The sequence below is a fragment of the Eriocheir sinensis genome, chromosome 10 (genome assembly GCF_024679095.1).
Source record: "Eriocheir sinensis breed Jianghai 21 chromosome 10, ASM2467909v1, whole genome shotgun sequence".
In the NCBI taxonomy this organism is placed as follows: Eukaryota; Metazoa; Arthropoda; class Malacostraca; order Decapoda; family Varunidae; genus Eriocheir; species Eriocheir sinensis.
In genome coordinates, this window is record NC_066518.1 from 14,430,533 (window position 1) to 14,452,479 (window position 21,947).

The 21,947-nt window shown below is 40.2% G+C and overlaps 1 protein-coding gene across 3 annotated transcripts; it reads right to left on the reverse strand.

Annotated features, from left to right (window-relative positions):
* Window positions 1–1,853: 1,853 nt before the first annotated feature.
* On the reverse strand, window positions 1,854–21,858 carry LOC126996625 (LIM domain kinase 1-like). 3 transcript variants are annotated; one of them, XM_050857297.1, is made up of 18 exons: window positions 21,703–21,858; window positions 17,684–17,789; window positions 16,964–17,078; window positions 16,692–16,822; window positions 15,186–15,268; window positions 14,830–14,938; window positions 13,075–13,104; window positions 10,466–10,598; window positions 10,121–10,229; window positions 9,584–9,710; window positions 9,058–9,193; window positions 8,614–8,709; window positions 8,074–8,331; window positions 7,668–7,774; window positions 7,439–7,544; window positions 7,068–7,222; window positions 6,540–6,646; window positions 1,854–3,433 (listed from the first exon to the last, which is right to left on the reverse strand). In XM_050857297.1, exons 1-18 carry the CDS (start codon window positions 21,725–21,727, stop codon window positions 3,039–3,041), a joined length of 2,328 nt encoding a protein of 775 aa, XP_050713254.1. In that variant the 5' UTR covers window positions 21,728–21,858; the 3' UTR covers window positions 1,854–3,038. The 3 variants fall into 3 exon arrangements, with proteins under 3 accessions (XP_050713254.1, XP_050713255.1, XP_050713256.1); XM_050857298.1 differs by lacking the exon at window positions 13,075–13,104; XM_050857299.1 differs by lacking the exons at window positions 16,692–16,822; window positions 16,964–17,078; window positions 17,684–17,789; window positions 21,703–21,858 and adding an exon at window positions 15,819–16,680.
* Between the last annotated feature and the right edge of the window lie 89 nt (window positions 21,859–21,947).

The following is a 21,947-nucleotide window of genomic DNA, read 5'->3' on the forward strand; positions in this document are numbered from 1 at the left end:
CTCATTGCTTTGGGCTACTTCAGTGCTGCTCCTGGCATTGAGAGGATGAATCATGTTGATCCCCAAGGCTCAGGTACTAGGAACACCCAACGGTTTCTCCTTAATTTTACAAGATCCTGAGGGTTGAGAAATGCACGTAACCACACTCCTGTTTCATCTTAAGTATAAAGAAACTGAAAGATTTGGCACGTGGCTGTGTATTTGGTGACTGGTGACAGTCTCAAATCAGTAAAAAATACTCAGTGCCCTTGAGGACACTGCTGAACTGTGAAAGACCTTCAAATGTGAAACTCTCCAAGCTACAAAGGAGTGAATTGGAGAGCACCCAAGGTCTAGGAGTGGTTTTGCCTCATAGGAGATGTTGCAGATATCAAAAAGAGTCATGCTGCCAGGTTCCTGGGAATCAGGACTAATATAGGACTCCGTCAAGTAGGACTAGAGCTCTCCTGAGGAGAGACATGGAGAGGTATGTCAGGAGCTTCACAGAAGATACAGAGGGTCATTTCAAGGTAAATGACCTCTGACCTGGTTACGGAGAAGTAAGTTTCTTCATAGAATTATGGAGGTATTGCTGGAATGACTGTGTCAAATCAGCAATCCTGTTAACTAGGCTGTTTCTACAAGAGACAATCCAAAGTGAAGGAAGCCAAGGAGGTGCCCACACAGCTAGTGGCTGGAGTAGGTTGATGGATCCTGCTGGGAGACACTAGGTATCAGAAAACTTCCGGCATGGATACTAGCTCAAAGTAACCCCCAGTGATGGCGTCGTTTGGTGGGTGAGACAACTTGGCCCTCAGAATATGCCCCATCGATTGATTGATTGATCAAATAGGAAATACCATCTTAATTGGAATAAAAGTTAATTCTTAAATTCTCAAGTCAATACAGCTATTTCACTGATTGGTGCTTGTCAGACACTATGCTTGGCTACAGAAGGCTTGGGAGCCATCATAACCCTTTTTCACAAAACATTACATTTAGTCGTTAAGTCTACAGCCTCATCAGATCATGTGCATAGAGTTATTTTCATTACCTATCATCAGTCATAAATATTCTACAATAAAGGCAAATTACCCTTAAGATCATTCATAGCATTAATGAAAAAAATGATAATAAAAATATGAAACAAAAATATTAAGTTTAATGAAGTAGCTGTGAACCTATCATCAGGGACTACATTTTTAGGTTGTGGTCCAGTGCTACCCAAGTCTAAATAATGGTTAGTCCTGCTGAAGCCTTCCCATGACTCATTAATGTGGTGTGCTGAGTGACAATGTTTGTAAAAGGTTTGGCTCTCAAGTTCATCCATTCTTTCTTCCTTCATATGGTGAGCTACAAGCAAGGAATAGATAGTTTGTGGACTTTATTGCACTAATGTCTTTGAGCATATCTAAGGCATTTTATGGTTGTCAAAATATTTCAAAGTACTATCACAGTAATACAAAAGCTTGGATTGGTGGCGGTGGCGGTGGTGATGAAACTTAATTGGTGGTGAATTTGCTCCACCCAAGGAATGCCTATATTTATCGATTTCTGTCAGTCATTTCTCTTGATTGAGTAAAGAGATACAAGAGGGTGAGTGTGAAGGAATGAGTCCTGTATAGATGGAGGACAGAGGTTTGAATCATTTAGAGAGAACAGAAGCATACATACAAGGGCTGAACATAAAGACAGGAAAACATGGCAACACCTCTTGACGGAAGGGTGAAACTCAAGAGTCAAACTATGTATACTGAAATAAAGGCTGAAATCTTCAATCAGTTGTTGAGGGACATACACTATGGCTTAGTAGGAGAATGTGACTTGGAATAATGAGGTGAATGCAAGGAGAGAAGTATGGATAAACAAAAGGACAAGATGTTATAGGCTATATTAATCTCATTTTGTTTTACAGTGATTGCTATATATCAGTAACAGCTTGGAGAAACAGTGATCTGAGTTCTGGAAAAAAAATAATGAGATGAAGTAACAACAAGACAATGAAAAAGTTCATTCTGTCCACTATTCTCCCACAATCACTTAATGGCTATTCCAGCAAGCAGCCCACCTCCCCATTGTGTTCCACCATCAAATGTTAAAGGTCATGCAGTATTTTAAACTGACTTAGATATTGTTTATGGATTCCTAAATATTGTCATGCAGCTGATGTAAAGATGTTAAGGCTAAGCCTTATTATGAGTTAAAACAAATATTTCTCTACGATATAAACTTTTCTTTAATTAAGTTATGTGAATTGTAGACCCAAGTATAGCAGTGATGTTCATCAAACTACTACTATTGCTCTTTCAAATACATTGCTGCACAAGAACTATATCTGATAAAACATGTAACAGCCTAAAATATCTGTACAAACAGTAAATGAGCTTCCCTCAGCTAAAAATAAATATTAGAGTAGCTTGGATAAAGCCTTCATGTTAAGTAGTCTATTTGAGGTAGCAAGAATTTCAAGTAAAGGGCTGTGAAAATTTAGGTTTCCTTGGCATGGAATTCTAAATACTACCACTCTATGGTAAGACTAAATAAACTTTTGATGAATAGTTCAAAACAGTGATGAAAATGCCATATAACATCATGTATATATGCATCTAAAATAATTATATAAATGGTAAAACAATTTATGAAGGTGAAGCAACAAATGCGTTAGACTATATTTCTTTTTTTACCATTTATAGAAAAAAATAAGCTCTGCTGATCTACAAAAATATACTGCTTCCAACGTATTTTATAAAATGCATTTACAGACATCTTATTCCAGACCTTTTATTACCTGGAAATAACAGGAATTCAAGGATAAAGGAATGCTTTATGCTAGTGAGACAACAGATAATAAGAAATGGAATCAAGGTCTTTACGAGGGGCTGTCTATAAACCCTTTACTAAATGTGTGGAAGATGCTAACATCACGATAAAAGGAATGCTTTAGGTCAACTTTTGTACAGACTTTATGTAATACTTCAACTGAAAAATTTATCCTATTATGATGCACTTTTAAAATCAGGGATATGAAGCATAAAATAACTTTCCACTTCCCAGATAAATCATAGCTGTGTACACTCTACGTCTCCTGACACACCACTGGACTGAGGGTGAGGGTAGGGGGCAGGACTTGGAATTCTTGCACACTTCTTCATACTTTCATCTTGGAACCTAAGATTTGCCGAGTCCACTCTATCTATGCTTTCATCTTTCCAGTTTGCCTTTATAGCTTCTAAAGAAAGCCTCTGCTTTAAGTCCCAACATGTATCATCTATAATTGCATCCTGAGGGTCAAACTCAGGCAGATCTGACTTTGAGAAGGACGATGCGGAGCTAAGGCTGTCAATGGTCGTGTAGGTTCCTTCACTGATTGTCCGTAGAAGGGGGGGAGGCTGTCTGCAGTCTGGTGTTCCAGCTTCTGGAGTAGATGCTTCAGAAGAGCTGCTATTACTCCGTCCTGGAAAATAGATTCATATTGAGCCATGGTATTTAACCCTTTCATTGCTAAACACTTGCAACGAGCAGTAGGCGTATTTGCTAGTGGTGCTAAACGCTTGCTGTGAGCTCCAGCCGCACTCAAATCTCCCGCGTATGAAAGTGTTCCAACACTGATTCTCACAACACAGGATTGCCAATTGAGTGGGTTCTTCATTAATTTTGGTGGAAAATCATATCAGCCCAGCGTGGCAAATCCATGGACGAGTAACTGGTGGATGTCCTTGTCCTATATAGCGGCATTTATGCATAGCTTCACCTATCACCTGACTGATTCTTTGACCAAATAGTTGTAAATATTGCAGTTGGCAATACTCCCTTGCCAGAATCTGAAGGAGAGATGTCCACAGTTCCCTCAATATGGGTGATCATCCCGCACGCACTGACGTTCACATTCATCACTCCCTGAATGTGCATGTACACTCGCAGGAGAGGCATACATAACCAACTCCTATAGATCTGGGCCTCCTCTTTCCAATGGTGTTTTTGGTTTTTAGTTGTGATGAATAGTTTTTGAGATACAGAGGTACACTCCTGTTTGATGGGTCACCTGCCAAATAACACTGAAGACGCAAAGTGAAATAATTACTAACCATTGAGATTACAAAGTTAAGCTTTGCCTTAACCCGGTAGCAGCGGGGATCATGTTTCTTAACCCTTTCATTGCTAAACGCTCGCAGCGAGCGTTAGGTGTATTTGCTGGTGGTGCTAAACGCTTTTTGCGCGCTCCAGCCACACTTAACCCTTAAAGTACAGGTGGCGATATATTTCTCTGGATGCTGTGCACGGGGAAAATTTAGACATTTAAAAGAGGTGGAAATGGTGTCTTTCTTCTTTGTAATAAATTTATAATCATCTAGTATTATGGTGGTGTAATAAAACTTTTCTCCTAATAATAATAAAAAAGTTACGACAGCCAAAAATACTGCGCATTTTCTCGTGGTCGTGACGCGTCACAGGGGAGCACCCCACTCTCTCTCTAATGCAAGTATAGCATTATTATGAGAGAGAGAGAGAGAGAGATACAAGTTACAACTAGAATACGCGTTCATTACTCGTAGCAGTGTTATGACAGCTTGACAAGGCAGTCCCAGCATTGCTTCCCTGCTGGTAAGATGTTTCTCAGCTCTCCTGCTCCACAAAACATGTAATACTAAACAAATTTTATCGTAGTTGGCTTTCTTTTTATTATTTGTTTCTCAGTCATGGGTGAAGTACAGGAGCTGAGGCAGCTCATCAAGCAACTCAAGCAAGCTAATGAGACAGTCCGAAGGCACTGGGTTGCTGGTCGCTATGTAATCAAAGGCGGCAAATTGAGACTGATATTGGACATGCCACCTCACCGGGTGCCTCGGAACAAGTGCCCACCCGCCAAAAAAACAAAGATGAAGAAAAACACCCATATTCCCCTGCCCAAGTGTACTCTCCCCCCCCCCAAAAAAAAGATGAATAAAGATAAATAAAAAGTAAAGATGCTAAAGCACAAAAAAAGACAAAAAAGTTAGTGATGCGCCCATTCTCTCTCTCTCTCTCTCTCTCTCTCTCTCTCTCTCTCTCTCTCTCTCTCTCTCAAAAGCGATAAGACGCCCTTGTTTATGTCCTCTCTCTCTCTCTCTCTCTCTCTCTCTCTCTCTCTCTCTCTCTCCCCCTGACTGAGTCAAAATTTTCCATTTTATGACATACAATATACGTATATCTGCACTAACACATTATGTACGTACACACACACACACGCAACTGAGAAATAGGCATTCCTTGTCAACCCGGTGAGAGGAGCGCCCTCTTGGTGCAGTAATCCTAGATCGTGAGGATATATGGCCACGCCTCCGTCTTGAAGAACTCGGGGGAGGGAGAGGCTGTGAGGCAGGCGGTGTATCACTATCATTGCTTCGTTGACTAATGTCTCCCAAATCAGATAGCCAGTCACTATCACTAGTTTCACTGTCAATATCACTAACATAGAAGTCATCAGTCACTGTCACCTTGATTCACCCGCGCTCTCCCGCCCGGAGTGGAGGAACTGCTTGACGTGTCACGTGACATGCCAGATGTATTCCAAACAAAAGTGGGAAATGATCTGTGACCCTCGGTAGGTTGAGCGCTGGAGACAAATGAGAGTGTACAGATGCCAGATGCCTCCACCATTCTTCTGAGTCAAGAACTGGCGGTATATTTGAAACGTAGGGAGCGTAGAGCGTGATGATTATATATACGATCCCCGTACGGGTGGGGCGTGTGGCAGCGCACTTATGTAAACGATCGCCGTAATGTAAGGGTTAAATCTCCCGCGTATGAGAGTGTTCCAACACTATTTTTCACAACACAGGATTGCCAATTGAGTGGGTTCTTCACTAAATTTGGTGGAAAATCATATCAGCCCAGCGCAGCAAATCTACAGACGAGTAACTGGTGGATGTTCTTGTCCAATATAGCGGCTTTTTTGCATAACCTATCACCTGACTGATTCTTTGACCAAATAGTTGTAAATATTGCAGTTAGCAATACAACCTTGCCAGAATCTTAAGGAAAGATGTCCGCAGTTCCCTCAATATGGCTGATCATCCCACACGCACTGACGTAAGTGTTCACATTCATCACTCCCTGAATGTGCATGTACACTCGCAGGAGAGGCATACATAACCAACTCCTATAGATCTGGGCCTCCTCTTTCCAACGGTGTTTTTGTTTTTTAGTTGTGATGAATAGTTTTTGAGATACAGAGGTTAAACGAGACCCCCCATTGGGCTGCCTGCCTGCACCTGAGGGGATAGTCGCGTCCCGTCCCACGCGCAAAGAAAGGGTTAATGGTCCCTCTAAGCGAGAAAAATGAGAAAAAATCACCCCTCACACAAACCATTTCATAATATATATCAAAGCATTTGTGATCAGATTATGTATCATTTTTTGGGGGAGTTTATATCATGGCACAAATTTGGCCCGTCGCTGCTACACGGTAAAACCACAAATTTGGCCCGTCGCTGCTACCAGGTTAAACTACTTTTCCAAAACCAAGTTGCTGATTATATTCTTATGTAAGATATGAAGTACAGTATATCGTTGAGCCTTACCATGGAAACTATAAATATCAACCAGCAGATTTGAAGGAATGGGAGCTCCAACTGTAAAATGCATGGCCAGCCCTTCAAGCCATACTTCTAGTACTTCAAATGGAGGTCTGAAAACAGTATTCAGAAAGATTATGTTTGAAATTTGTAATGGTTTGGACATGTGATAAAAATGAAAATGCTGTAACAGGAAAAACTGCAGACATTTTGGTGAAAGTTCCTGTGAGAGGACAGGGTAGCAGAGATATAAATAGATAGCTAGAGAGATAATTATATGGTCAACACCTCACCCAATTTGCTGATTTTTCCCAACATATCCTGTTCATATAACAAGAATGGATTTACATGAACACATATTTCCTGAAAGAAACCTAATAATGAGGAGTAAAACAAGTCAAAAAGCCCATTTAACTTGGCATTAGGAACATGACACCATCAAAGGTTTAACAATATCCAGTAATCAGGAAATCATCCCTTTCACTGGTTACTTTGGCCAATGAGAACAATATTTAGAGGTGAAAAAATCCATACCTTGCATCAGGGTTAATGTTGCAGCACATGAAGGCAATTTTGTAGAAAGGCTCAGGACAATCTATGCAGTACTTAGCCTGGAAGACTGACTCATTAAGGCCAAAGTCCATGGAGCGAGGCATGTAGTCTGGATCTGCCTCGACCCTTCCAATGATCTGAAAATGGTAGTTAGCAACATCAGCTGGACACAGAGGAGAGATAGAGAGCAGCGTAACACATAATTGGAGAGTGGCTCATCCCCGACAGTCAATAAGGGGATTAGGTCTACTTGGTTTCAGTGAACAATCTTGCACAATTCATCTTTGGATTACAAGCAATAGTTTTGAACCACTGAGCTACATGCAAAAACAGGACTCACTCAAAGGACTCACCTCACACAGAATTATACCAAAGCTGAAGATATCCACCTTCTCGTCATATTTGTTGCCTTTCATCATCTCTGGGGCCATCCAGTAGGGGTTCCCCACAACAGTATATCTTTCAAAGGACAGATGTGTTGAATTAAGCAGACCACCACCATTAGTAAAATATAACTTTTATCATTTTCATCATGCCAAAATGTTGACAAAACTAATGCTTGTTCTACACCATAATACTGACCTTTTCTTTCTTGCATGTTTTTTCCCAAATTTCTTTCGCTCAGCTGTCCAGTTGTTCTGTGGCATTATTCTGGCCAAGCCAAAATCTGCCACCACAACTGTTTTATCCTGAGGATGCCAAAAAAATCACCACATCACATATTCATCTCTTGTAAAATGAAAAGCATAACTGATTGTACATGCTTTCATTTAACTTCCTTCGGCCACACCTCACCTGTCGCTAACATCTCTATATTTTTAACAGCAATTTTTTCTCCAATATCATAAAACTGAAAAATGTCAATAGCATTAACTAGAATTTCTATATTCTCAAAGAAACGGCACAGATAACTGACAACAGTATTTGAATTATATTCATGACCTGAATAATCAAACAGTTGTGTTTGACTATGATTCTATGTCCTTACTTCTTTGACTAGGCAGTTGTTGGAGTTAAGATCCCTATGAATAATATCACAGTTATGCAGGTACGCCATGCCTGAGGCTATGTCTTTAGCGAAGCTGATTCGCTGATCCCAGGGCAGAGGTTCTTCTAGGTCATGGATTAATTCTTTCAGAGTACCACCACTAATGTACTCAGTAAGAAGGTGAAGTTTTTGATCTTTATATAACACTCCAATAAATCTTAGCACATTCTTGTGACTCAGACTTCTCAGGACAGCCACCTGTGAAAGATGCAAGAGAAATTAGTGAAATTTGCCTAAAAAATATGTTACTATGATTATTATCATGAAAAACTGCCGCAAACCTTTCTAGGCTCAAATCCAGCATTGTGAGTACCAGATTAATTCCTTGGCCTCTGAACTCCTGACTCTGCACCACACAGAGCAGAAGAAAATTCTATGTGCAGGTTGCACCAATAGTAATATCAAATTTAAGTTGCTCTGATTTTTTAAAGATGTTACTGATAACAGCAACCAGTTTTAGATAATATAATTCATTCTTACCTCCTTCAGGAAATTCTTTTGAGCTTGCTCATCCACTCGATACAGTTCTTTAAGAACCATGACTTCCCCTGTTTGTGAATGAGTCATCCTGTAGACCTGATGAATATAAAGACAGAAACAGAATATCAGTGAAAGCAAAGAAGCAAAGAAATTTTCATCAATTCTCCTCACCACAAAGTAGAGCTTCAAACAGCTTTCATAGTCATGCATTCAGTATATTAATAAATGCTATTCTTAGAAATGACTTTCTTTTTAACACAGTAGGCTTTAACTTTGCTGATATTTACTTTTAATTCCTCTATGTTGTGTGTCTGAGGGTACCCTTAACCTAGCAGTCATCACAGCCTTGTGTGTTTGAAGATACTCAATGCTGCTTTTATTCAACTGTCCTTTCCACCATAAAAAATGTATGTATATAATTACAAGAAAACAGTTGATGCTCACCTGCCCAAAGAAGCCTTTCCCAAGCAGCTCTCCTTGAGTCAGGTCAGATGCACGGAAGATACGATGATTCTTTGGCTCGACACGGAATGACTTAGTTCTACTGAGGTCATAGTAGCCAGACTCACGAGAGCACTCACTGGTGGATAGAATGTGACAAAAAAATCCAATGTAAACCAATATCCATTCAAACTCAGTATCTCATTCTTCTCATCCACCTCTATCATCATCACTATCCTCATTCAAGCCAAGACTAAGTGTTACATGGGAAACTTGGCATCTGATGTGGTATCATTGAAATCAAAACATGCATCATGTAGCAGCAGTTCCTGGAAAGCCATTATTCATGCAAAATAAAATACCTAAGTCACACTTTTGACCATGACTTTCACATCCTCCTCCTCTTCCTTTTCCTCTCTTCTTGATATTATTGAAAGACTCTTCAACATGTGAATGAGGTCAGTACACATCTTTTATTTACTCACTTTCAGTACCTTCTGTAACAAAATTGTTGATATGTCCCACTCACTTGTCTAACAACTTAGGAAGTGAAGACGCCCTCTCCTTACATCCTCGCCCTCGCCTTAGTTGACGGCTTCGTTGCGTGCCAGACACATAGCCTTCGTCTCGACGCTTGAACAGACGTTCTCTCAGGCCTGTTTGTGATGTGAATTATTTGCACAAGCTGAACAAAATATCCATTTCCTACAACAACAGAAGCAAAGGCACTCAGAAGAAGAAAAAAAATACTCATTGAAATGAACATTTGCACACCATTCAAGAACTGTCATCCTAAACAATGACAATGATTGTGGCCAATGGAATCATTGATACTTTATGACATCTAACAGCACATCAGACGATGGCTTGCTAGATTTTAGCTTTTCCCTCTGGAAAGAGTTAAGGAATTACTAAGAAAATTAGTGCATCAAGAGAAAAAGTTGATAAATTAGATTAAAAATCTCATTACACAATCTCGCAATGCAAGTGGATGTTCCTTTTTCTTGTATATTAGTGTGAAGATGATGATAAATAGTAATCTCAATTCCATGACACATTTACCTACCTTCCTTCTGTTGCTGGTCATGCACTGGTGAAACATTTCGGCAGGGTGAAACAAATGGGAAACTTTGCCTCCTTGTTGACACCTCCTCCGGGTCATGTTCTATAGTCAACTGAAAAATTATGTATATTTAGACAGTAATAGAAAATTGTTGAGGTCTGGGTCTGGACATGGCCATGCGATAATCTTTTCTGATCTGAAATTAGTGTTTTGTATCTATAATATCAATGTTCCATCATAGTACTAACCAAAATTAGGGACAGTTTTAGTGACATGGATGAGTTTTAAACTACACAAAGTAAATGCAGTGAGTAAGGGTGAGGGTCATAAAAGGTACTTTTAACTTACCTGTATGGCATCATGTGAGCAAACAATAAGGGTTTCAATGTCTTCAATACAATGGTCTTCAACAGGTCTTCCATTAACTTCAAGAATTCTATCACCAACATGAAGGGACATAAGATCTGCCGCTGAATCTAACCTGTAAGGGGCGGCCAAAAGCAAATATTGAACACACTGGTAATCATATATTAGGATACTAATAGAATGTACATATAAAAGGAATTATCAACGGAGCCTGAAGTTATTGCATTGCACCGGTCTGTTAGGTATGCATCCATGACAAATCTCAATTCCTTTTTATAGACTTGAATGTTTAAGGAAAATAAAATACATCTTGAGGGAGCAGAATTAAAAAAATCAGAATTATAATCTTTGTCATCATTGTTATTATCATCATTTTGGGTCAATATACCACATAGCATTTCCTATAGAGGCAGTGTGTGGGGAGGGGATCAAGGCCATGAGATCCTTTTAACATGGGTTCTGGTATAAAGTTGCCGAGGGGAGGTCCTATTCCTAACCTCAACCTCCTGTGCTGAAGAGGTTCTGAGCCTTTTTGTTGCCTTCTACAGTAATGCAGTAATATGGAAATGTGTAGTGTTCTTACTCTTCTTCATTTCTCAAGTATTAAAGAATGATACTTAGAGTAATGCTAAACAGCTTAGTGTCAGACCAAACACATATCTTGTCCTTCCTATTAAATTTTTGCACTTTAAATTTCTCCAGTCAAGTTCTTTATCAGAATTATCATTTTTTAACTGCAAGTAGTAATGTGAAATAAGCTTTCTGACTGCTAACAGCTACCAACAACCTATACCTTGTTGTTTTAAGCCCTTTAATGTAAGGATAAATACTATCATTAACACATCTAAATAAAATACATTTACAACAGCATTAGCATCTACCCCTTTTCTTGTAGGCATTGGGTAGAAAGACAAAACAATCACAGTTAAACAACACAACAGCAAGAAAAGAAGGTGATGACTTGTCAGAGAATGAAATGCAACCTTGTAAAACAGACCCTCCTGCTGTCCAGACCCTTACAAATGACAATTAATACAACATAAGTGTCACTAAAAATTGCCCCACAGCCCATCAAGGTATGTGGGAAACTGTGGCTTCCAGTCTGAAGAACAGGTTGACTTTCCTGTTGAATTAATTCTGCTTTTCATTACACATTATAAATCACCTCCATTCCAGTCTTTTATGGGTGTTGCTTCCCAAAACTCCATTCTAAATACATGCAGAGAAAAAATAGCTACATATTAGGTGCCACTACAAAAAGCTTCAGCATCATCCATGCAGGCTATACTACACACGGTGCAGGCGTGAACCACAATCATGAGCCATCATCACAAGCAAGTTTGTTTTACAGTAACTTTCATACCGTATTGTAAACCCTACAGGAGCTATGGGCATATGGCTGCAACACAACAATGCTCAGTGGCAGCCCTGTAAAAAAACATTGTTCTAAAAACACTTCATGCATTATTAATTCTAATTTGCAGAGTTCATGTGTAAAAAAAGTTTTATACGAAACCTACAAATAAGTGCGGAGAGGTGCATGCATATTTTTTTTCAAGACCATCTACAAAATCTACAAATACTAGGAAAGGAGGAAGTCCTCCTCACCTCATATACATATACAGTCGTCCCTCAAATAGTACGGGGGTTAGGGACCCAGAACCCCCATACTATTCGAAAATCCATATGAAATTAGAGCACCCCCTAGAAACACTCCTGGGCTGCATTAAAGAGAGAGAATCGGGACTCTCAGAACGTTATGAGTGCTCTCAAACGCGTGACGTGGTAGCACGAGTTCCCAACTAAGTACGTCTGCTGGCTCCCAGCTTTGAGAGATGGAGCGCCTTCGTGCTGTGATGACATCATCAGCAAATATGGCGGCCTAAACAAACACATATAAGTGTTTCCACTGCATTTCACCTCTCTGTGCCACCATAACCACTGCAGCTGCCTTTTCATCTTCTGTTGTAAGGAGTTCGTCAGCCAGGACAGCTACTAATGCATGTTAAACGTTGCCAGGAAGATCAGCGTACGACATTTTGCTGCGAGTGAGACGCCGTTATCATAGCAAAGACGAGGTTTAGTAAAAGGACGGCCTTTATCTCCACTCTTGCAGCACCCTTGGAGCACTGGCAGTTACTGCGGCAAGAATTTCTTTTACACTATGATAGATACGGCGAACACTGCATGCTCTCATTCACGTAGTATGCTCTCCCTACTGCAACGTAACTCATCCCAAAACGTAACTTCTCCTAAATCTAAATTCTTCTGCAAAGTGAACACCTGTCTCGAATGCTTTGGGGTGCTTTCAGCAAGTGTTTTGGTAAAACAGTGTTGCCACTCATGCTATAGCTACTTGGTGCGATGAGCGGGAAACTTAAAAATCCTAAAAAAATTCTTCCATGACAATCCGTATAAAACCAAAACCGTACTTTTGGAAACCGTACTATTTGAGGGACGACTGTAATTTGATCATCTCCAAGCAGAACACCTGTCTCAAGAATACACATATAATATTTCATGGCAACACTACATACAGTGCAGACCAAGAGATGGGAATGTGCATCAGAAATGATCACTAACATACTCACTCCTTTAACCTTTGTTTGAGAGATGGAACACTGAAATATAAATAGTATGATTAATCTCTCCGCAGTAAAGTTTACATCTTGAATCACTCACTCAGAATCACTTCTTATTCATTATTATTAAGCTGCAAGCAGTTTTACAGAACCATTAATGTAAGAGTTTGGAGAATGTTACGCAAGTTATTGCTACAGTAGATCTCACCAATGATGTCTAGTTGCTTCCTAAAAATGCCATTATCAATAAAAATGTTTTGTGCAACACTGAAATACATGTGCATAAAGTTAATTGGTGTTGCCACCCCAGGACTTTTATTAATTTTTCCCATTTGAAACCCTCCCATCACTATATTTTTTGCTGTGACTGGGGTGCAAGTCTGAAAACTATATCATGAATGTAGCAACTAAACCCTATCCAAGATGTGCCCAGATGCTTCCTTCCAGAAAAAAAAGGTTATTCTAAAAACCTGAAATTTATTCTAACGCTTATTGTAAGAAAAAAGTTATTTGGGGAATTTTTATTGGTGAGATCTTACTGTAATTAGTAGACATATGTATACATTAAGCAACAATGAACAGGAAAATTTATCAGAAAAGGGAGGGGAATTGATTTTAGTAGAAAAGGCAGAGGCTTGAATAGGGAGGCATGAGTGGAATTCAAGCAGACAAATAAATTCTAAACAAGGGGTGGATAATCAGAAACAGATAAAATAAGTTGTGCAAGAGGAATATTAAAAAGTAGGAAAAAATAGTACAGTAAATTCTGGTAGGTATTTTAATGATAGATAAAGACATCAGAGGTTCAAAAAGACAGTGAGTGAATGAGATAAAGGATGAAAAATTTTGGGTGGGGTAAGTGAAAGGTAAGAAAGGAATGGCAACTTTGCATATGGGGAAAAGGAGACAGCAGAATGGAGGACAGTGACCATAGTGGAGAAAAGGATTGATAGTAAAACTGTATCAATGCAGACATAAGAAAGTGAAACATAAATTGGTCTAGAAACCAATTAAATAAAGTGATCTACATAAATAGCGACTACAGTAACAGAAGTGTAGGTAAAATACTGTAACTGTGTATGGAAGTAAGAGTGTGGTTGGAATGAAAAGATTAATTGCATGATGCAATAGGTTGCCAAAATTGAAAACTAAAGTTGATTAAGTTACCTGGAAAAAATTAAACTGAATGAGGTCCCAAAGAAGGCATGTATGTGTGAGGTTGATGCAGAGAATGCAGGAGAAAGAATCACCATGAGTGGGAGGGCCGTGATAGAATATTTGAGACGATGAAGGCACATGAGGATAAGAGTGTATTAGTATGTAGGATGCTTAGCAAAGAGTATAAACTGGAGCCAGATATGCTGACTCCTTCAATGTATTTTAAGAAACAGAGACAAGATAATCAATTATTTTGTCAGATTTGTATATAGTGTTTATTTTTTGTCAGAATATATATAATAATTAGTTAGTTTGAGTTATTTAAGCATTTTTTAACCTTATTTAGTAACATCAAAGCATCTATGTCATTACATTTCCCTTCCTTGTAACCTGTTCAATATTCGTACAAGAGTCAGTAAATATATAAAGCATGGGATAGTGCTATGGTATAAGCCTCACTTATTAAAACTCGCTAATTCATTCATTTCCCTGGATAACCAAGTAAAGGGATTACTGCAAATCAATTAATTCTCTATAACTCAGCCAAGTGTCTAGCAATGCTCTTGATCTATCCTTCAAAATAACAAGAAAAGATGCAAGTCCTACTCTGCTATGCGAAGGCCTCGACAGTTGCTGAGTCCTGAGAGTGGGAAGCCCTTTCTTGAATCCACACTAAGTTTTATTCTTCTCTGGTTTTCTGATTTGGCAGGTAATTCTGAAAATGTTGAATAAAACATTGTTGTGACATACTGTTACAGCAAACATTTACATTTTCCTCTTTAGCTGAAGCAAATGGGCTGTGACCTCATGCAGTGTGCCAGTGAGACTGACAACCAGATGAACATGGAACAGCCAATTAATACCCTGCATATTACAGTGTCTAAGATTTTATCAGACAAGTGACTCAGTAAAGGATGGTATCTCACTTAGTTTTGCTACAAATAATGCTTTTAATTATTTACCTATCAACTGGATACTGTGAGGTTTTTTGATGAAATGTGTTGACTTATTCAGTGGCTGCATCTGCCTCTTGTAACACTGTCCGCTGAAATACAGCACAGAAAGGATTAGCATTCATTTTTATAGTAACATCATTCTCTGTTGATCTGTTGATCTACTTTTCATTTTTTTTCTTTTTTAAAAATATTGCTCACTATGTCCTTTGCTAACCCAAAAGAATATACCTAAGAATAAATGGTTAGTGAGAAAACAATACAGCACAATATTCACACACAATACAAATTAAAAATAAAAACAGCACCAAACACAATACATGAAAATTTATTGCACAATGGAAAGTTACCTTTATTCTTAAATGTACAAAAGGAAATAAGTCATAGGTTAAGAAATACCTCATCACCACCATCAACCCACTTGATTAAGAAAACAGAAGTACTAAAAAGAAAACCATTCATTAGAAATGGAAGCATCACACAGTGAAATGCACTACAGAGTATGTTCACACACCCTGTTATCCAGACCATGACAATGACAGTACAATACATGGAAGCGTTATGTCTTATAACCCCCTGCAAACAGTGGCTATCAGGATAAAAAGGAGTGTAACTCAGAATCTTTTATCCTCCCTTACAAACCTTTTGGTTTAAGTCACTTCCATTCCATGTTTGCATAAACAGTAGTACAAGAAGGCAGAAAGACACCTGCTGTAACGGCTGCAAGACACTATTGAAGAGACATGTATAGCTGTGCCCAATGCCTCCTTGAGTGTGTGGGCAAAGCTGAGGTCAGACTTTTAGTTTGGTCATTCCCACTAACTCTTCATACACCTGACAACCTCACCCCTCCATCCCTTCCTCTGTCACGCTCCATCTTTCTGCTGCACCTGATAGGAGGTCATCTCATGGGAGAGTGAGGTCAACAACCTCCTCAGGTAGCCCTGAGAAGTTTTTACATGGTTTTATTTCTCATATCTTTCTTGGTCATACTAGATTACTATCTCACATAATTCTGTCATGCTACGGACACTCATTACTGTCCCTAAAGCCTACATTCTAAGCTTTCAATTTCTACTATTATTTTTCTTCCTCCTTTTGCATTATGGGTGATATCGGAGTTCCTATGGTAACTCAAGGAACTTGGTCTGCCCCTATATGTTGTGTCAGATCAATAACAATAATAATAATAATAATAATAATAATAATAATAATAATAATAATAATAATAATAATACAGTAAAAGTCCATTAATCCAGTTCACAGGGGACCAGCTTCATGCTGGATCAATGGTAGTAATGCTGGTAAATATGATGTATGGACAATACAATGGTACTACACATGTTTTTCGTATATCTGGCCTCACTCCATATCAATTGCTGCATATACCCCTTCTATCCCTACTACATCAGTATTTAACAGATTTCCAAAGTTCATTCAAGATTATGTCCCCCAGCACCACTGTTTGTCTATGGACTCCCAAAACCCCAGCATACAGAAGTCTGCTCTACTTACCAAAATAATTTAGATCTCTCCACCAGAGCATATGACTCCCCATCCCCAATGTACAATGAGCAAGATGAGCAAATGAAGCATTCTGGATGAAACTTGTGATCCCCGGCCACCATGACGGGGCCGGTGATGATCTGTAGCAGACAAAAGTAGGAACAGTTAATTAAAGGAATACCAAATTGCATGTGTGTTGCAGTTTGTTCATTTGTTTGATTCTGTTCAGGCTAAATTCTTCCCAGTGCTAAAGACCTTTGAGTGTGCATAAAATGACTAACCTGTCCACAGTCTTGGCAAGCTTCTCCATACTTCTTCCAATAGTCATTTTTACAGAAGAGAAGTCCATCTTTCTCAAAATACCAGCTGCTCAGGGTTATATCACATGCACTACACCTGGAAAGACAAGCATTAGGTTTATAGAATTAAATACAGATGGCTTCCTAAGCTTGGGAGCAAAGCTAGAATCTCTCTCTCTCTCTCTCTCTCTCTCTCTCTCTCTCTCTCTCTCTCTCTCTCTCTCTCTCTCTCTCTCTCTCTCTCTCTCTCTCTCTCTCTCTCTCTCTCTCTCTCTCTCTCTCTCTCTCTCTCTCTCTCTCTCTCTCTCTATCTCTCTCTCTCTCTCTCTCTCTCTCTCTCTCTCTCTCTCTCTCTCTCTCTCTCTCTCTCTCTCTCTCTCTCTCTCTCTCTCTCTCTCTCTCTCTCTCTCTCTCTCTCTCTCAGTTGTTTGAATATTTCCACAAAGGTGCAAATATGTTATGATAAAGGTGATGATGATGATTACAATTATTATGTACCTTGAGATCAAATGTGTCAATGTAATTAATGAAGGTTTATAATTATTGTCAGTGTGCTTAACTCTTTGACTACGTGTAACCTACCACCAACTCTTTGACTACGTGTAACCTACCACCAACTCATTAACGTTACCGTGATTTCTTTTACTTCATAAACATCATTGTACACTATTTTATTTCTTGCATGCAGCCCAAGTGCAGTACCTGAAACAGTCTGTGTGCCAGTCTTGCCCCAGGGCTGAGAAGAATTCATCGTCATCAATAAGGTTCATACATCCTGCACACTTTGTCGTCTCTTCACTGCTGTCATCTGCAACAAGATTGAGCTCATACATTAAACAGGTCCTGATTGGCTGGTTAGTTCAAACAACATTTTGAAATCATAGATCTCATCCAGGCATGTTTTTCCAGAGGGAAAATCTGGAACAAATCAGTAACTAGTGCAATGTGACCACATTAGGTAGTTTTGAGAGAAGCTGCATACCTCGACAGTCCATCAGTAAGACCCAATGCCTTCAGTCCCTCCTCAAATAATAGCACTTAAGATAGTAACATACCATCAGTAAAAATGGCAACCTATCACTGCTAAGGACAGTAACATATCATTTCCTAAAATAGTAACATATCACCGCTAAGAATGGAAACCTATCACCGTGAATGGACCCTTGTCCACTCCAGCCAGGGTAACCAGCGTGGTTCCACAGGGCTCTGTACTAAGACTCTTACTCTTCCTAATTTACATCAATGACCTTCCCATCAACATTACTTTTCAGTGCAAACTCTCTGCAGATGATGCAAATATATATGGTAAAAGCAACACAACTGCAGAAAAGAATGCTTTACAAGAAGACATCAACGAACGTATGGAATGGTCCAAAACATGGCTGTGAAGGTTTAACATCCCCAAATGTAAAGTGATGCATATTGGCCACCAAAACGACAAACACCCTTACAAGATGGAAGACGTTTACATCAAACAAGTGACAGAAGAAAAGGATCTGGGTGTTCTGCTCACAGACAATCTAAAATTTACACACCAAACTGAAGAAATAACATCAAAAGCAGACAGCATGCTAGGCCTACTCAAATGTACTTTCAAGCACTGGACTGAGGAAGGTTTCGCTAGTGTGTACAGGACATACATATGTCCCCACCTAGAATACACTGTACAAGTGTAGAGCCCAGGCCCCCAAAGGAGTATCAACATCAATAGACTAGAAAAAGTTCAAAGAAGATCCATGAAGATTGTCCCATCACTTTAGAACCTCCCCTGTGAAGAGCAGCTAAGAAGACTAGACATTCCTAAGCTTGAGGATAGGAGAGAGAGAGAAAGGGGCCTAGACAGTGACATTCCCAAGCTTGAGGATAGGAGAGAGTGAGAGGGGCCTACGGTAGGCAGTGACATTCCCAAGCTTGAGGATAGGAGAGAGAGAGAGAGGGGCCTACGGTAGACAGTGACATTCCCAAGCTTGAAGATAGGAGAGAGAGAGAGGCCTACGGTAGACAGTGACATTCCCAAGCTTGAAGATAGGAGAGAGAGAGAGGGGCCTATGGTAGACAGTGACATTCCCAAGCTCAAGGATAGGAGAGAGAGGACTAGACAGTGACATTCCCAAGCTCAAGGATAGGAGAGAGAGGACTAGACAGTGACATTCCCAAGCTCAAGGATAGGAGAGAGAGGACTAGACAGTGACATTTCCAAGCTCAAGGATAGGAGAGAGAGGACTAGACAGTGACATTCCCAAGCTCAAGGATAGGAGAGAGAGGACTAGACAGTGACATTCCCAAGCTTGAGGATAGGAGAGAGAGAGGGGACTAGACAGTGACATTCCCAAGCTTGAGGATAGGAGAGAGAGAGAGGGGACTAGACAGTGACATTCCCAAGCGTGAGGATAGGAGAGAGAGAGAGAGAGAGAGAGAGAGAGAGAGAGAGAGAGAGAGAGAGAGAGAGAGAGAGAGAGAGAGAGAGAGAGAGAGAGAGAGAGAGAGAGAGAGAGAGAGAGAGAGAGAGAGAGAGAGAGAGAGAGAGAGAGAGAGAGAGATACATAGCAGACCACAGACCCCATGGTCCAGACTTGGTGGTCTGTCCTTAAACCTAAGTGATTTTACATTAATCAGAAGACTCCAAAACGTTGCATTTCTACTCTAGTTGATATTAAGTTGAAGGAAGTGACGGTCGAGCTTATTTTTGAAGGAGTCAATCGTGTTACACTGGACCAATGATGATGGGAGCTTATTCCATTCTACTCTAGCGTTGGTGAAGAAAAATTTGGTGCAGTCTGAATTTACTTGTCTACATCTGAGTTTTCGCCATTGTTCCTCGTCATAAGTGTCATCGATCATAAACAATGTTGATCTGTCTACATTCGTGAAACCATTAAGTATTTTAAAACATTCGATCAGTTTTCCTCGGAGGCGACGTTTCTCAAGAGAGAACATGTTAAGGGTAGAAAGCCTTTCTTCGTAGGATTTGTTACAAGGAAGGGATAATTTTCGTTGCTGACGCTGAACACCTTCTAATTTAGCAATATCCTTTGCATGGTGGGGAGACCAAAACTGTACCGCATATTCCAAGTGGGGTCTGACTAAACTGTTGTAGAGCGGGAGTATTACAGAGAGAGAGAGAGAGAGAGAGAGAGAGAGAGAGAGAGAGAGAGAGAGAGAGAGAGAGAGAGGGGACTAGACAGTGACATTCCCAAGCTTGAGGATAGGAGAGAGAGAGAGAGGGGACTAGACAGTGACATTCCCAAGCTTGAGGATAGGAGAGAGGGGACTAGACAGTGACATTCCCAAGCTTGAGGATAGGAGAGAGGGGACTAGACAGTGACATTCCCAAGCGTGAGGATAGGAGAGAGAGAGAGAGAGAGAGAGAGAGAGAGAGAGAGAGAGAAGGGACTAGACCATGGAGGTAGAATGGGTGGAGACGACACGGCCCGCTAATCCCATTCATTGAGGTGAAGCCGACGAACTGTCAAATTTGTAGCCAGATGGCGGATACCAGGCCCGGGTGAGAACTCACAGCCATGGCTCACGGCCACCAGCAGGGTCCCTGACGGCCAGTACCTCCAGACCCCGTCTCATCCATTATGATGATGGTGTTTTTGGTTACCGTTCATTTATTGATGCGGTATACATTTTATATACCTTTTATTTTACAAAGATATTTTTTGTAAAACTTAAAGGATAGACATAATAACTTTGAAATTTTAAAAGCTTATTACAGCACCAATTCCATAAAAAAAAATATATATACACAAAAATTACATAGATACATAAAAAAAATTGAGGTGGGGCGAGCCTGGCCGAGCCCATTAAGGGGGAGCCTGACCTGAAAACACCTGACACCTGGCAGGTGTCCCATGGCCTGGGTGTTCCCAACCTTGCGCCCAACATGTGGCCGTAAATATGACGTTTCGGCGGCTTCACTTTTTAGGCCTGATGTCGACTCCACCCATTCTACCTCCATGGACTAGACAGTGACATTCCCAAGCTTGAGGATAGGAGAGAGAGAAGGGACTAGACAGTGACATTCCCAAGCTTGAGGATAGGAGAGAGAGAGAGGGGACTAGACAGTGATATTCCCAAGCATGAGGAGAGGAGAGAGAGGGGATGAGACAGTGACATTCCCAAGCTTGAGGATAGGAGAGAGAGAGAGGGGACTAGACAGTGATATTCCCAAGCATGAGGATAGGAGAGAGAGAGAGGGGACTAGACAGAAGATTCCAAAATAATAAGTAACGTTGAAGTAGATAAACACACACTCTTCCAACCCATAAACACAACATGAAGTGGCCATTCCAAACAAATACACAAACAGACACACAAACACAACATACATCCACACACAGAGTCGTAAATACATGGAAATAACTCACTCCCAGAAGACATAAGACAGCCTTCAAGAACAGATAGGACAAACACCAAAACAGAATGAGTAGGTATGAAGGGGGGCAGCAGGATATAGGCAGATCATATGTAACTCCCTTTGTCTTTATTGGTAAGTCTTATGGTTAATGGTAAGTCCGTGTCATGATCTCCGGGAGCGTCCCAGTAGTGAGTCAGGAAGTCGAGTGGGGGCGGGGAAGGTGAATTAGCATAACCCTCTCTGGTAACAGCCATTCCTACACCTTCTCCTCTTTCGTGTGTATATTTCAGTGTGTCAGGGCAAGCATTTCACTATATTTACAGGGCGTGACGCTGGAAAATCTATACTTATTCTTTACCCAAGGAGGCAGGTTCCTCTTCCATGTTTTTACCATGGAGGCGACACACCTTCACCTTCCTCTTCCTCTTCTTCTTCTTACTCCTCTTCTTTTGAGCTGTATCTTTATTTTTTTATATTGCTTCGTAGGTCCTTCTCTATTTGTCTATCTATATACACTTGTCCTTTTTTATTTATTTTCTACTTCTTGTTCTGGGTATGTCTATTTTATTAGTACCCTCATCGTTTCCCTCTTCCTCTTCTTCT

Excerpts from the sequence above, each read along its gene's own strand:
- LOC126996625 (XM_050857297.1), bottom strand. The coding sequence starts at position 21,727 with ATGGAAGAGGAACCTGCCTCCTTGG. Across the intron at positions 13,105-14,829 it reads CGAGGCCTTCGCATAGCAGA|TGTTCCATCTCTCAAACAAA; the intron begins GTAGGACTTGCA and ends TTTATATTTCAG. Across the intron at positions 8,710-9,057 it reads GGAAAGGCTTCTTTGGGCAG|GTCTACAGGATGACTCATTC; the intron begins GTGAGCATCAAC and ends TATATTCATCAG.